The following is a 13090-nucleotide window of genomic DNA, read 5'->3' as shown; positions in this document are numbered from 1 at the left end:
TGGTTTCCTGCTGGAGGAGCAGGGCTGTGTTTGAGCCATATGATCCCAAATATTCATATCTGTGCCAGCTGTTTCAGATGTGGGAAATGCATGTGCTTTGCAAGGAATGAGACCCACTTCGTTTCATGCATAAAGTTGGGACTGCTGGGACAAGGAAATGAGAACAATAAATCTAGATTTTAATTCCAGAAAGTTCAAAGTCTTCAGATACTTTAGGCTGTGTAGAAGCAATATATTCCTCCCTATTTTGTTCATGTGTATTCTGCTGTACCATTAATTTAAACAGTCTGGATGTAAAAATGTCTTGCTAGTGTGACATTCTTACTAAAATTCTGTGGGTATTTTTCAGGCAGAAAAAATGCTGACCATTTTGTGGTTTTTTGGAAATCATGCGTAATTATGTCATTTAACCACACAATAAGGCTTTCTGTGGTAATGTTTTAGATAAACAGGAAAACTCATTTTTTACTTTGTTTTCATTGCAGAACTGTCTTTTTTTATTTTTAGTGCAAAGTTCTTTGATTATTTTCCTCAAACATATAACCCAACATATTCTGACGGGAAAAATACACCATGAGCAGCCTCCTAAAAGTTCTTTTTCAGCGTTGGTACCTGTCACAGCAGGTCTTCTCCATTTTGGGAAATACAGTGTTTTATGCCTGATGTTGCCAAGAAAGTGATGTAAATATGAGCCATTTACATAGCCCCGGGGCAGATGATTTCTTCATTAAGGGCCCTTCTCCTTTTGCAGGAAGGTTGAGATGCATTGCAGTAAGGGTGGGAGGCTGTGTGGCAGGCTCCAAGGACATTGGATCTGGGAGCAGAGGCTCTCCCAGGAATTGGTGGCCCTGAATTGAGGTGGCTCCGTGGAGCTGCTCTGGGGGCTCTGTGCAGGAATTGCCTCGGCAGTGCTGCACACCCTGGGCAGTAACACTTGCCACTTCACTCAGGGCTAAAAGCACAAAATGGCATTATTGGGAAGCACAGCTACTATTTAACCCTCTGCCTGGGGCTTTTTTCTCCTGCCGGTGAGATGTGGTGGTGGCAGATGGGGGATGCAGGGCAGGGATGCTCTGTCACAGCACGGGAGCTGCACTGCGCACGCTGGCAGAGCCAGACCTTTCCTGAGCCTGCTTTGCAGAGCAGATCCTCACCAGAGAAAGGTGTTACTGCAGCTGGCCTGGGATACCTCTGCGTGGACCTGAGCATCCAGTTGCAATATTCACTGTACTTACTCCAAGAAGAGTGGAAGTAGAAGAGAAACTAAAAGCGACTGCTAAAAAAAGACAAGGATTAGTAGTAAAAGAGGGCTATACAAATTTTAGGGTGTTGGAGGAATTAGAGTGGAATAGAAAAGTCTCCAAGTACTTGGTGCAGAATAAAAGAGATGGGAAGGTTTGTTTTGTCCATCAGAGAAAACTTTCTCTCTTGCCTCAGCCCAAGAAAGCTGTAGCTGTGTTATTTGTGGGGGAGAGCAGTAATTCATGTAAGAGGAGATTTCCACCACATTCAGCTTCTCATTTTTCCTTGGTAAACCAGCCTTGAAACTTCTATTTGTGGAAAAACTTGTCAAATCTCATCCCCCTAACCTATGAAAAGATGTGTGATTTGAGAGTGGGGGTTGCCTCCTGTATTGGACAAATGTCCTGGTGTATTTTTTTGGCCAAGACCTGTGCTCTGATACTGTGCTGTTCCCCTGGTTTTCTGGGGATTTTTAGCTAGTCTTGGAACTGCAGTTGTGGGAGGCAGAAGCAGGATCCTGGGTTTGGAGTGTTCCAAGGCAAGGACTGAGCTGTAGCAGTTGGGGACTTGGGTTTTTTCACTGCAGCTTCGTGTCTCAGTCACCTGGAGCCGTGCAAACTTGGATGGAGCATGGAGGCTTGGAGGTTCTTGATCCTTGCTTCCTCTTCCCAGGAGAGAGTGTGTGTAGTCAGCATGGAAAGGCAAGGCAGCAGTTTTATGTGGGCTGTGAGCTGTGGCAGCAGGCAGAGCCAAGGACTCGCTCTGCCTCGCAGCCCTGCCAGCCAGGGGTGCTCCCTGTTAATTCACAGCCTCATTTATGTACACTGCCTTATCAGTTATTTATTTCATCAATTAAAAACCACAATGATAATGAATGTTAGCACATGGTTGGGGCTGTTTTAATGAACCCTCTCACTGGATGGCCTTTAAAAAACAGCTTTGGTTCTTGTGGCAGCATTTGCTCAACCCTTCTAAGATCTCTGAGTAAGTCAAGGGGCTGTGGAATCAACCTTGTGTATTTCACTTTCATTTCTTGTATTCTGAGCAGTTTGCTTTTTTATTGAAAACAAAGTTAGATTCCTCTCTGGGTCAATGGCCAGTGAAAGTGATAGTAAGTATGTTTTGTTGAAGTTTCATATAACTTGTAGCTACAAGTTGGAAGGATGCTTCTGGCAAGTTTATAAATGTGTAGGAGGACAAGATTATCCTGCTGTTTTAAAGAGAATATATTTTGTATTGAGGATTGAGATTTCTATTGTGATCAGGAAAAAGGAATTTCTGTAGGACAGCTTTTTTTCTGATGAAGTGATTAATGTGGATTTCATGTTTTGCCATGGCTTTGCTGTGAGACAGGAGAGGCAGGAGGGAGTGCCTGTAGCACTGGCAGCATGGGCAGTCTTTGAGAAGGGGAACATGTGTTTTTATTGCAAGAAAAATGCTAACAGATCTAGCTGTAATCTATTTGAAGTACCAAAGAGACAGAAATAAATGGTGTGTATGGGACTGTTGTCCTTTTCCTGTGTCCCTCCATCAGCCAGGGAAGCAGCTGAGGTTTCCTCCCACCCTCTGATGAATTTATCAGTAGACTTGGGCTGCCACACCCCAGGCCACTGCTGCTGCTGCTGCTTATCCTCAACTGATGGCACATCTTTATTTGCATTTGAAATGCTTTGGGTTAAGTCAGGCAGTTACACAGCCAAGGCTTTTTTTCTTATAAAAGTGTGTCACAAGTAAATAATTTCTTATGTTTATTGTTTCTTAAGGGATTAAATTAAATCTAAATGGAGAGTTGCTCTGGAGTTTACTAATTCTGGGCTTGGGAATATGTAAATAACACAGGATTATTTGAGTTCATTGCTCCCAATTAATTTCTAATGCTGTTTGCAGGAAGCTCTTTGGTCTCTTTTGAGCTTTGCCAGCCAAGGTGGGTGTGTTGGCCTTGAAGAAGCAATGCTGCCTGGTGTGGAGAAGAGTCAGTGTAAAGGTTTGTCAGCAAAACCCCAGAGTTGTTGCCAAGTGCAGCACCTGATTTGCCAGAGATTTTGGCTCCTTCAGCCTAATGTTGGTGGCACAATCCAGAGTTGTTCATGTTTTGAGAAAATGAACCTAATAATTGTGGCTTGTACTGCAGTATTTCTAGAGAATATTGCCATACAATAGAGAACCATATGTTTTAAAAGAAAAAAAATATTACAAGTGACATAATATATTAAAAATAATGTCAAGGCTTTATTATATTGGAGAATCTAGAAGTAGAAATTTTGCTGGCTAGCATTTATCATTAATGTGTGATGTTGATCCTTCTCGAAAGTGCAAAGATTGGTTTTTAAAGCTTTTTTAAAAATTGCATTCAGTGTCATCTTCAGTTTTGAGGCTTGTGTTTTTAGGGAAGATGAACTTCATTACATGCTAATACTTTAAAATGAGGCTTTGTCTGGACAGTAATTTTTTTGGTATGTGTGTCATTGCTGAAATCATAGTTTGACTTTGATTCTGAATATTCCATTTCATGCATGATCTTTCTTTCTCTAGCTATTCAATGTCAAAGATAAAATCTGAAGTGTTTAATCACTGAATATCCATTGAGAATTTGTTAGATGTGAATTGGCCTGCTCTGTTAGCTGACAAAAATTAGTGTGGCATCTGCTGTCTTTAATGAACATGTGCTAAGTGTACTGTGAGAGGCTTTCCAACCAAGTGTGAGGTTTTTAATTAAAGTAGTTTGGCTAAGTTTTAATCTGATTTTAAATTTACATTTTCTGCTGTATTCTGAAGTATGTGGCAAATGAGCATGAGGGGTATTGTCCTTTTCTTAGAATTACTGCTCATGTTAGTGGCAAAAATGCTTTCTTGGTTGCTTCTTTCAAAATCCTCTTTCTTAATTTTGCAAGTTTTGTTGTGGGAGGCAAAGACAAACCGATGGATGAAGCATAAAGAATGCTTGAAGGAAGTGTATCTGCAAAACACTGAAATTGGCAAAGAAGGATTTAGCAGAAATTGGTTTTTATCCTGGCTTCTGTCAATCTTCTAAGCTTATGTTTGTGCAAAACATTCAGATTGTTGAATATTTGGCTCTGAGGAAAGAATCTCCCTTAGTTCTTCATCCTCAGACTGAAGTGCTTACTGCAGCCTCAATAGAATTTTGTGGCACAGCAAGAAGAGAATTCTTTCTCAAAATGTCAGTGGGTGCATGGGGGTGGTTGTCCTGAAAACCAAAGCAAAACATTCTTAAGGCCTGCCTTGCTTGTCCTGGAAAATGCAGAAACCCCAACAAAACCACAAAAAACCCCCAAAGCATCCATGCAACTGCTTCAGGCGTAGTGTGCCAGTGATGTCCCATGGTGGTGGCAGCTGTTCCTGCTGGCTGGTACTGGCCTCTGGGGGGGATATATTTCAGTTTTGTCCACTGGGCAGACTTTATTTTCAAGTACAGTGAGTGTTAGGGGTTTATCCTAAATGGTGAATTCAGCTCTTGTTGAATGCAGAGTGCACGTGTTAACTCTTCCAGTACATCCTCTGAATTTAGAGTGACCTGTCATCATCCCACTTCCATGTTTGTGATTGCAGCACCAGGGATTTTCCTTCATCTCTTAGCTGCTTGTTTTATTGTGCTATAATGATGATGATAAATGTGAAAAAGGCAGGCATTTTTGGAGACTGGTAGAAATCCTGAATCTGTTCTATTTTGAATTGATTTAGATCTCAATTGGTAGTGAATTTTAAGTAATAATCTTTATTGACATTGTCTTTCACAATCACACAACATTAATACTCTGTAATTGTGCTTGAGGTTGACAAATGCATTTCATCTTCTAGTTTTGGAATAGTGTATCATGAGTAAAAAATGCAATAAAATGTTTGAGGTGCTGTTTCCATGTTAAGCCAGTGGCCTGCAAGGGTTTCATGCTTTTTGGGGTGTCTTGGTCATTTGGATGTTAGAGTCCTTGTAATTGTGCAAAACTGTTCTTTGTTGAATGGCACAAATCCAGAAAATCTTACATTACTTGGCTTTTGTTTTTGCTCCCTACACAGTGCCCTGTTGTAAACTAAAATCACACATTCCTGAGTGTAAACCGATCATGCTCCCAATGGAAATTTCAGGAATACTTGTGGCTGCTTTCAAAATGTGGAAATCTATTTATTTTTTTTCCCCACTTGTTTTTCTTCCCAGCTCTTGGCGCTGACTGCGTTCATCTGCATAGAGACCATCATGGAATGCTCCCCCTGCGAGGGCCTGTATTTCTTTGAGTTCGTCAGCTGCAGTGCTCTGGTGGTCACCGGGGCTCTCCTGCTATTGTTCAGTCTTAGCCTTCACACAAGAATACCCCAGATCAACTGGAATCTGACTGTAAGTTCATTTGAATCCTCACTGTGTTAAAAATAGCTGCAAATCTGGTTTAAGTTTGGTCTTTGGGCTTTGATTTCTCCTGTTGTTTGGTATTGTGTATGAGTGTTCTTTATGCTGAGTAAAGTATACATTTTACTTTTATTTTGAATGCTAACAGCAGAATGAGCTGTGAAATGTGGCAAGATTAAACTACACTAATGGAACTAAAATCGTGTTCTCATAGATTGTCTTTGGGAGGACAAACTTCCTGCTAATGCCAGCAATTAGGTTTTGTAGGTGAAGTGGATAAAAATGCAGCCTATAGTTGTTTAACTTTGACAGATGCTGTATTTACAGCAGCACGCTGTTCTCTTAACCTGGGGGTTTTTATATTAGGACAAATTTGCTACATGTATTTTCTTACATAGACTAATACAATCATTGGGCAGCAGTGTAGAAAATTAGGTGCTTTCTGTGAAAATTGGGTGTTTTGTATTGCCTGCACACCTAACACTTAAACATTGACTGGCAATGCTTAACCTGTTCTCAGATATGAGGAGTTTTAGGAAGAGAACTGCTGGCAGTGCACATTCCTTTTTTCATGTCTCTATTTTCATGCTGTATTCTGAGTTAAACTCTCAGACTGGGTTGCATAAATACTGGTCACAAAATCAACATGTGAAGTCACTCTAGCAAAAGATCTGTCAGCTTCAAGGGCAATATTTATGCCAACTTCTTTGGACAGTACAGATACAATTGTGCCAGTGTTCTTTATTGTAACAGTAATTTTGCAAGTACTGTCAGAGTCCCAGAGGTTTTTAGGCTTCTGTGTGATTAAAAAAAAAAAAAAAAAGTAATTTATTACTGTAGCAGTTTGCTTAGTTTCTCAGCCTAAATGACTTGGTTAAATTGAGACTGGAACGTGGAATTGGGTGATCCTTTCTACCCTGGGGCTGCATAGCTAGTTGATGAACTCCTTCTAGGAGTGCTCAAGTGTTGTGTGGCTGAACTGTCCAGAAATGATCCCTTTGTGGTAGCATCAATTGTGCCTGCTTAGCACCTGTTAAAAGATATTTTGGGGAAGGGGGCGGGGTTAAAAATCCAGTCAGTTGTGCTTTGGGATTCCTTTGTTTTGTTTTATAAAGGTATTTCAGTTTTTGAGCAGGGGGCACTCTCTGCAGCCCCTGCCTAGACGGCGTTGGAGCAGTGTGAGCAGGTTGGAGATCAATCAGCCTGAGATCACCTGGAATAGTGCAGTGCTTTGCTGCAGGTCACATTGCCACATCCAGAGGCAGGAGCCATCTGCCCTGATCTCCTGAGGCTCCTGCTGCTAGCTGGCTACTGGAGATGAAATGCTTCTCCCATCCTTGTGCCAGAGTTCTCCAGAAGTGAGAAGGGAACTGGCAGCTTGTGTCTTGCATGAACTGATGAGACCATCCTACTTCCTGGTGTTTCTTACAGATTTCAGCAATCTGATTATATTTGACTTTTATTTCTGATTATTTGATTTTAACAAACAGTTGGGACTGTTCCTCTGACAGCAGTGAGAGATTACCTTCAGTATTCAGAGTGTTTGGGACCATTCTGTGATTCTACAGTACAGAGTGTGAGAGCAAAGCTTGCTGATAAAACACCTGTGGGACATTACTTTGGCCAAGTTTGTAAGAAATTTAAGAATGGAGGGTTCTGGCTGACTTTTTTTGGCATTTTATTTTTTACAGTTTAAATGTATGTTCATACATTATTTGCCTCTTTCAATATTTATTACTTCCCTGTGTTATTTTTATACTTTTGCAGCCTCTGTATATGGCAGAGTTACTACAGGAGTTGCTTTATGAACAACAATCCTTCACATCCCTGAGCGCCTTAGGAGGAAGTCACTCCTGCTTATGTATAAATTCATCAAGATAAATACTTTTAAAAATATATATGACTTTATAATGCATATTTCCCTTATGGAAAGTCTCAAGCATTGCTTTTAGAAGCTGTGTGAGAAGAAGAGGCTGTTGCAGTGCTTGAAGGAATTTAATTGACTTAAATTTAGGAAGAAATCTTTCTTTAAAAATACCACTTCTTCCTAAGAGCCATTGAAAACATTTGCTTTCAAATGATCCTATGTAATAGAAAGTATCTGGCCATCAGCTGCTACTGTCCAACACAGAATTGTTTCCTTTAAAAGTTTAACAAAATTAGAATTCTTTCCAGCGTGTTGTGGATATTGGCAGATGTCCCTTGTGCCTGGCTGGAATGAAATGTGGATGAGTATGGACTAGGATGTAAAAGATATGCAAAAGTGCTAAATTTAAAAAAAATGTATCTTTTTAGTCATTTGGGGAAAAGATATTTGTTTTGATACTAATTAGAGACTTGCCAGTCATTTTCATATTTTCCTGGGGTAAACATGCAAGAAACATGGAGCTGGTGAGGGCAGAAAGGAGCCTTGTCTGGGTGTGTTGGAGAGAGGCTGGTTTGTTCCAGCAAGATGAAAGAACAGTCCCTTGTCTGTGCTGTGCAGCACTATCAATATTATGCAAAAATGCAAAAGCTGGGGAACCTGTCAGTGGAAATTTCCATTTCTTTTATACCTCAGCTCAAAGGGAGCCCGTTCTGCAGGGAGACAGGAGTGGCCCAGGGGAATGGGGAGCACAGCAGCTCCTGCTCCACCAGGAGCTCGGGCACGTTGGCTTTCAGAGAGCGCTAATGAATTCTGCTACAGTTTAGTCTTTGCCTAAATTATCCTTTTTTCTTTTTTTCTAAAATTCATAATTTGCATCTCATGTGATGTACAGGGAGATCTGAAGGTCTGGTATCCAAAGGGTGAGCGTGAGCTGGCCTGCAGGAGCAGGGAAGGTGCTGGAGTCCTGGGGGTGTGACTGGGATCCTGCCCTGGGATTGCTGCCCAGGGCTGGGACTGGGATCCTCTCTCCTGCTCAGGGAGACACCTCAGTGGTGCCATGGAGCTGGGAGCACTGGAATTTGGCAATGTCCCTTGCATGGGAGTTGATGTGACAAGGGAAACCTGATTACCTGAGTACCAATGTAAATCACTGCATGATCAGCCAGTAGAATGAGCTGTTTGTCAGTGTGTTCGGGAAAAAAATCTTCCAAGACATTTTGACCATTGTCTTTTAATTTTAAATTATTTTCTTGAAGCACTCACTGGAGTTATGGTAGTGTATTTCTGGGAGTCCAGTTCTGACTGTAGTTTTTCAGCTTAGAGCAGCTCAGAAGTGAGGCACACACAGAACTGAGCACAGCACAAAATCACAGCTCCACTGGACTCAGTCCCAGGGAAGCACCAGGGAGCAAACAGGGACCCAGGTGTGTGTTAGAAGACACAGACCAGCTGGGGAGTTCTGTGCTGCCTGAACACTGATTTCATCATCTCTGCAGAGCTGATTGTTTTTTATTTTTGCAGCAGTGAAACCTCGTGTAGCAGAGCAACTGACACTTGAAGGAGTTGGCAGAAAATTTCATGTACCTGAATGACAAAACTATCCTGTGCCAGCCTTGCCTCGGCACAGTATAATTACAAAGCTATAGCTCAAAGTCCTTCACAGGGCAATCTTGATTTTTATTTATATTTTTAATTTATTTTTTCCCCTTCTGTTTTGAAAAAAAGTTTGCTTTCCTTAGCTGTTGAATGAAAAATTAAGTCAGTCATCCTTGTCCTTTATTCTTACTGCTCTCAAAATAGCAGTACCATTTAAGGATAATAATGAACATTTTAAAAGTTTAAAAACAATTGTAAGAATTAATTTTCTCTCAGATCTTCATGGACTCTTCTTGTTTGGTGCATGGTGTAAATGTTACTCTGTAATAAATAAAGTCTTGAGTTTTAAATAGAAGAAACATGCATTTTGGTAGTTATTGCAGGTGTGGTCTATTGCTTTGTGGCAGTAACTTTCTGAAATTTATATTCATGGGCTCTTCTATGGGGGAAGCAGTGCTTATGTGTATCTTGTGTTTACCTAGGTAACTCTAAATATACAGGGGAAAAAAGAGATGGCAATTAATGCTTATAGGATTAATTTGGTTCTTTCTACCTAGCACTTAGTTTTGCTTGATGAACCATGTTTCCATTTTTAATTGTAGTGCAAAATACTCAAATGGTGTTTAATAACAGAGCAAAATTCTGGGAGTTTGACCAGAGGTGCTTGGTTTAGAGGACTGACTGGTGTATTTGTAACCTTCAGCTTGACAGCTTCATATAGAAGCAAGGGAAGATGTTCCCAAACCTTGCAAATGAAGTACTGGTTGGAGGAAAAATTAAGGTCATTGTACAAAAGAAAATAAAATAATAACTAAAGAATATTAATAACCACACTTCCCCTCCCTTCCTCTGACAAACAAACCAGCAAACCTAAACAAAACTAAAAGGAAATGTTACTTTGAGCTCTGTCTTCTGTGGAAGAGTAAAATCAGACACCAGCAGGCCACTGACTTCTGTCACCTTTTGTGGCAAAGTCAGGCTCTTGAAATGTGCAGGCTTTGCCTCCAGAGTACATTAGTTTAGCCACTTTAATCTCCATCAAGATGTAAACTTTTGGATTTCAGAAAGCAAATGACAAGAGCAAGCACCAGTTTAAATGTCATATCTCTGTTTACACGAGTTTCAGCTGCAATATGGCACTGTCTGCTTTTAAAGAGTACCTGGGCACTCGTGCAGGATGATGTACAGGATAGAAAGGCAGGGCAGGAATTTTGATTGAATGATTCCTGAAAGCCTGTGTGAGGTTGTGGGGAGCTGTGGATAAAGAGGTGTGGATGCTCCTGGAGCCTCTGAGGCAGCTCCTGGTGATGTCCCAGCCTGAAAGGCTGAGCAGCAAGGTGGAAGATTTCAGGAGTGACTCGGTGGCAGTTGCCAGATCTGTTAACAAAACTCTCATTTGTAGCACCAGTTCAGCTTTTCCATCCTCTTTAATCCAGGAGCTCTACTTGCCTGGACCTTCAAAAACAAGTGTGGAATGGTTACAGAATCATGGAATGGGGCTTCCTGCCTTCACAGCAGGATCAGCAGAATAAAAGCGTTGCCCTCTTCTAGCATAAAATATTTTTCTTGGCATAAGCCCATCTTCATCCATGAGTTACAACATCTCCCCTGCCTTGTCCTCCCCCGAGTGGGACAGAGAGCAAATCCATGGCCTTGGATGCTCTCCCTTGGACTTACAGGACCACTGGGGACTGAGCAGAATCACTTGCAAATAAACTAGCAAGTGACCAGAAGTCATTTGTTCACTTGAATTATTTTGGAAAGGAGAAAGGAAGCAGCAGCAGCCTGAAGTGGGTTTGATTCAGCTCAAAGATTTGATTCTGTTGTGGATGGCAGCTCTGCACAGTATTTTATGGCACAGCACACTGTCTCATGAGGTTGCTGTAATTTCAGCAGAAATTCTTCTACCTCTGTGATGTGGTTTTACTTTGTCTATAAATATAATAGCAAGAACTTCAGCTCCATCATGGACAGATTTGAAGCAGCTCATCTTTTTTCAATTAGTTTATTCTTCTTATTGTCACGATTATTCATTTTCTCTTACGTGGAAAAAACTTGCAGTATTTTAGGGAGTGTCCTCTGCTTCTTGCTGTAGTTTGTTTTCTTTTATTTCTCCTCTTACTTTGCCCAAAACTATTGGGTTTTTTTGCTTTTCTTATCTTTCTGCTCTAAGTAGAATCTCCAATATTTTGGATTAAGGACCTCCATTGCTATTTGCATCTGTGATGTTACCATTACATGTTTATATGACAGTGTTACTGCTGTCATTGCTCCTAAAGCTCCAAAGTCTGCTCTGGGGCTATAAAATAATTTTCATTTTAGCTTTTTCAAAACCCAGCCTTATTATATGAATGTGAATCAGTTGTCAATTGCATTAGAAAGGTTTGACCTAAACAGGGAAAATGGAGTTGCAAAGATGAACAAATTGGACCTTCAAGATAGAATCACTTCTTTAGATTTAAATTGTTGAATTATCTGTGTGGAATTTGATATTCTTTGTAAAAATTAAACTAGAATAAAATGCCAGTGATGATGACAAGTTGCTGCTGTACTTAGATCAAAGTCCATTTGAAAAGGCACCAGCAGTTTAATTTCAGCAGGATTTTATGTTTTGCAGCTTGGAAGAAACCTTCAGATCCATTTGTAGCATGGAGCCAGGTGATCAATGTGTCGTGTTGTGGCAGGCCTGGCCCTCTTGCTTACACTGAGCTCCTTTGGAAAGGTCCCCAAGGTGACAGATTCTAAACCTCAGAGGCCAGCAGGATTGATTAATGAGTACACACTGAACCCAGAAATCAGAGACCATCATGTGCCATCCATGTAGCCTTGAAGTGTGGTACTAAGGAAGTACAAAATGTGTGTGTGTGTCTGAAAAAGCATAACCTGGATTATATGAAGTGAAAGGGTAGAATATCAAATACATCTTCAGCTGTTTGTTCTGATGGTTAGGTCTCCTACAGTTAAAATTAGCTTCATTTTGAATATGACTTCTGCCTTGACTTGGCACCTGTTGGTTTTGTTTTGCTGTCGATTTTGTTGGCTTTTTGATGATAAGCTTTTAAAACAGCTAGTGTTTTTAACTGTTTGAACACTGTAGTCTTCATGTACACAGCTCAATCTTTTTAATATTCAAAGCAGTCTAGGTTCTTTTGATTCATACTGTGAGAAATTTTCACCTCCTTTCAATAACTTCTGAGGCTCTTCTCTGTATCATGTCCAATTTTTCAACATTCTTTTAAAAATGTGGGTACTGGAACAGGGTGCAGCATTCCAGTGTCCCTTGCAAAGGTAAGATTACCACTTGTTGTGTCCATAAGTCCAAAGGAGTGCAAAAGTGACTTTTGTCCCTACTTTTGGTCATGGCAGCACCTCTTGAGCTTGCCTACAGCAATTTCTAAGTTCTTCTGAATTATTTCTTCTGGGATTTTGTCTCTGTTCTGCAGGTCCTTCCTGTAGATGCCAGATGTACTTCGGTAGTAAAATACACAACTTGGCCTTGAGTTGAATTAATTTCTATTTCTGTAATTATCCAGGGGCTGCCTTCTCCTCAATATTTAGTTTCCCCATTCTTGTGACACACATATATTTACATTGAGACTTGGTGGAAGTGTTGAAGCTCAGATATAGTGAGACCTCCCCTCTAGTGGGAGAAAGGTTCATGCAGGTGAGAAGCACAGCTTGTGCTGGCAGCTGCAGGAGCACAGTTGCAGGTGTGAACTCAGAGCTGCAGAGGGGCACGCTTGGAAAACTCTGTCATGCCATTTATTTTCTAATACTGCTATTTATATAAAGTTTAAATTTCATCCCTGCGAAGAAAAAGTTATATAATTAAATCTGCAATAGCTAGTTAATAGAATTTGGATTTATTTGATATCCTAGGTCTCAGGTAGCATCTACCTCAGTGAGCTTGAGCAGGAGTAAAAGAAATATCTCTGTACACAGGCAGGTGAAAAATTGGTAGGGATTTGCAAGACCCACAATTTGCTTTTGTTTCTTTACTATTTGATTAGAGTTTGGGTCTTACTGGG

At 40.7% G+C, this 13090-nt stretch overlaps 1 protein-coding gene across 1 annotated transcript in view; it reads left to right on the top strand.

Moving 5' to 3' along the window:
* Positions 1-13090, top strand: part of CMTM4 (CKLF like MARVEL transmembrane domain containing 4) — a 37150-nt gene that overhangs the window by 12982 nt on the left and 11078 nt on the right. Inside the window, exon 2 of the mRNA XM_050978855.1 lies at positions 5414-5590. Coding sequence (XP_050834812.1) covers positions 5414-5590 — 177 coding nt within the window. The remainder of the gene's footprint in view (positions 1-5413; positions 5591-13090) is intronic.

This window comes from Serinus canaria, chromosome 11 (assembly GCF_022539315.1).
Source record: "Serinus canaria isolate serCan28SL12 chromosome 11, serCan2020, whole genome shotgun sequence".
Classification (NCBI taxonomy): domain Eukaryota; kingdom Metazoa; phylum Chordata; class Aves; order Passeriformes; family Fringillidae; genus Serinus; species Serinus canaria.
The sequence above is the reverse complement of the archived record's forward strand: the minus strand, read 5'-3'. Positions and strand labels throughout refer to the sequence as shown.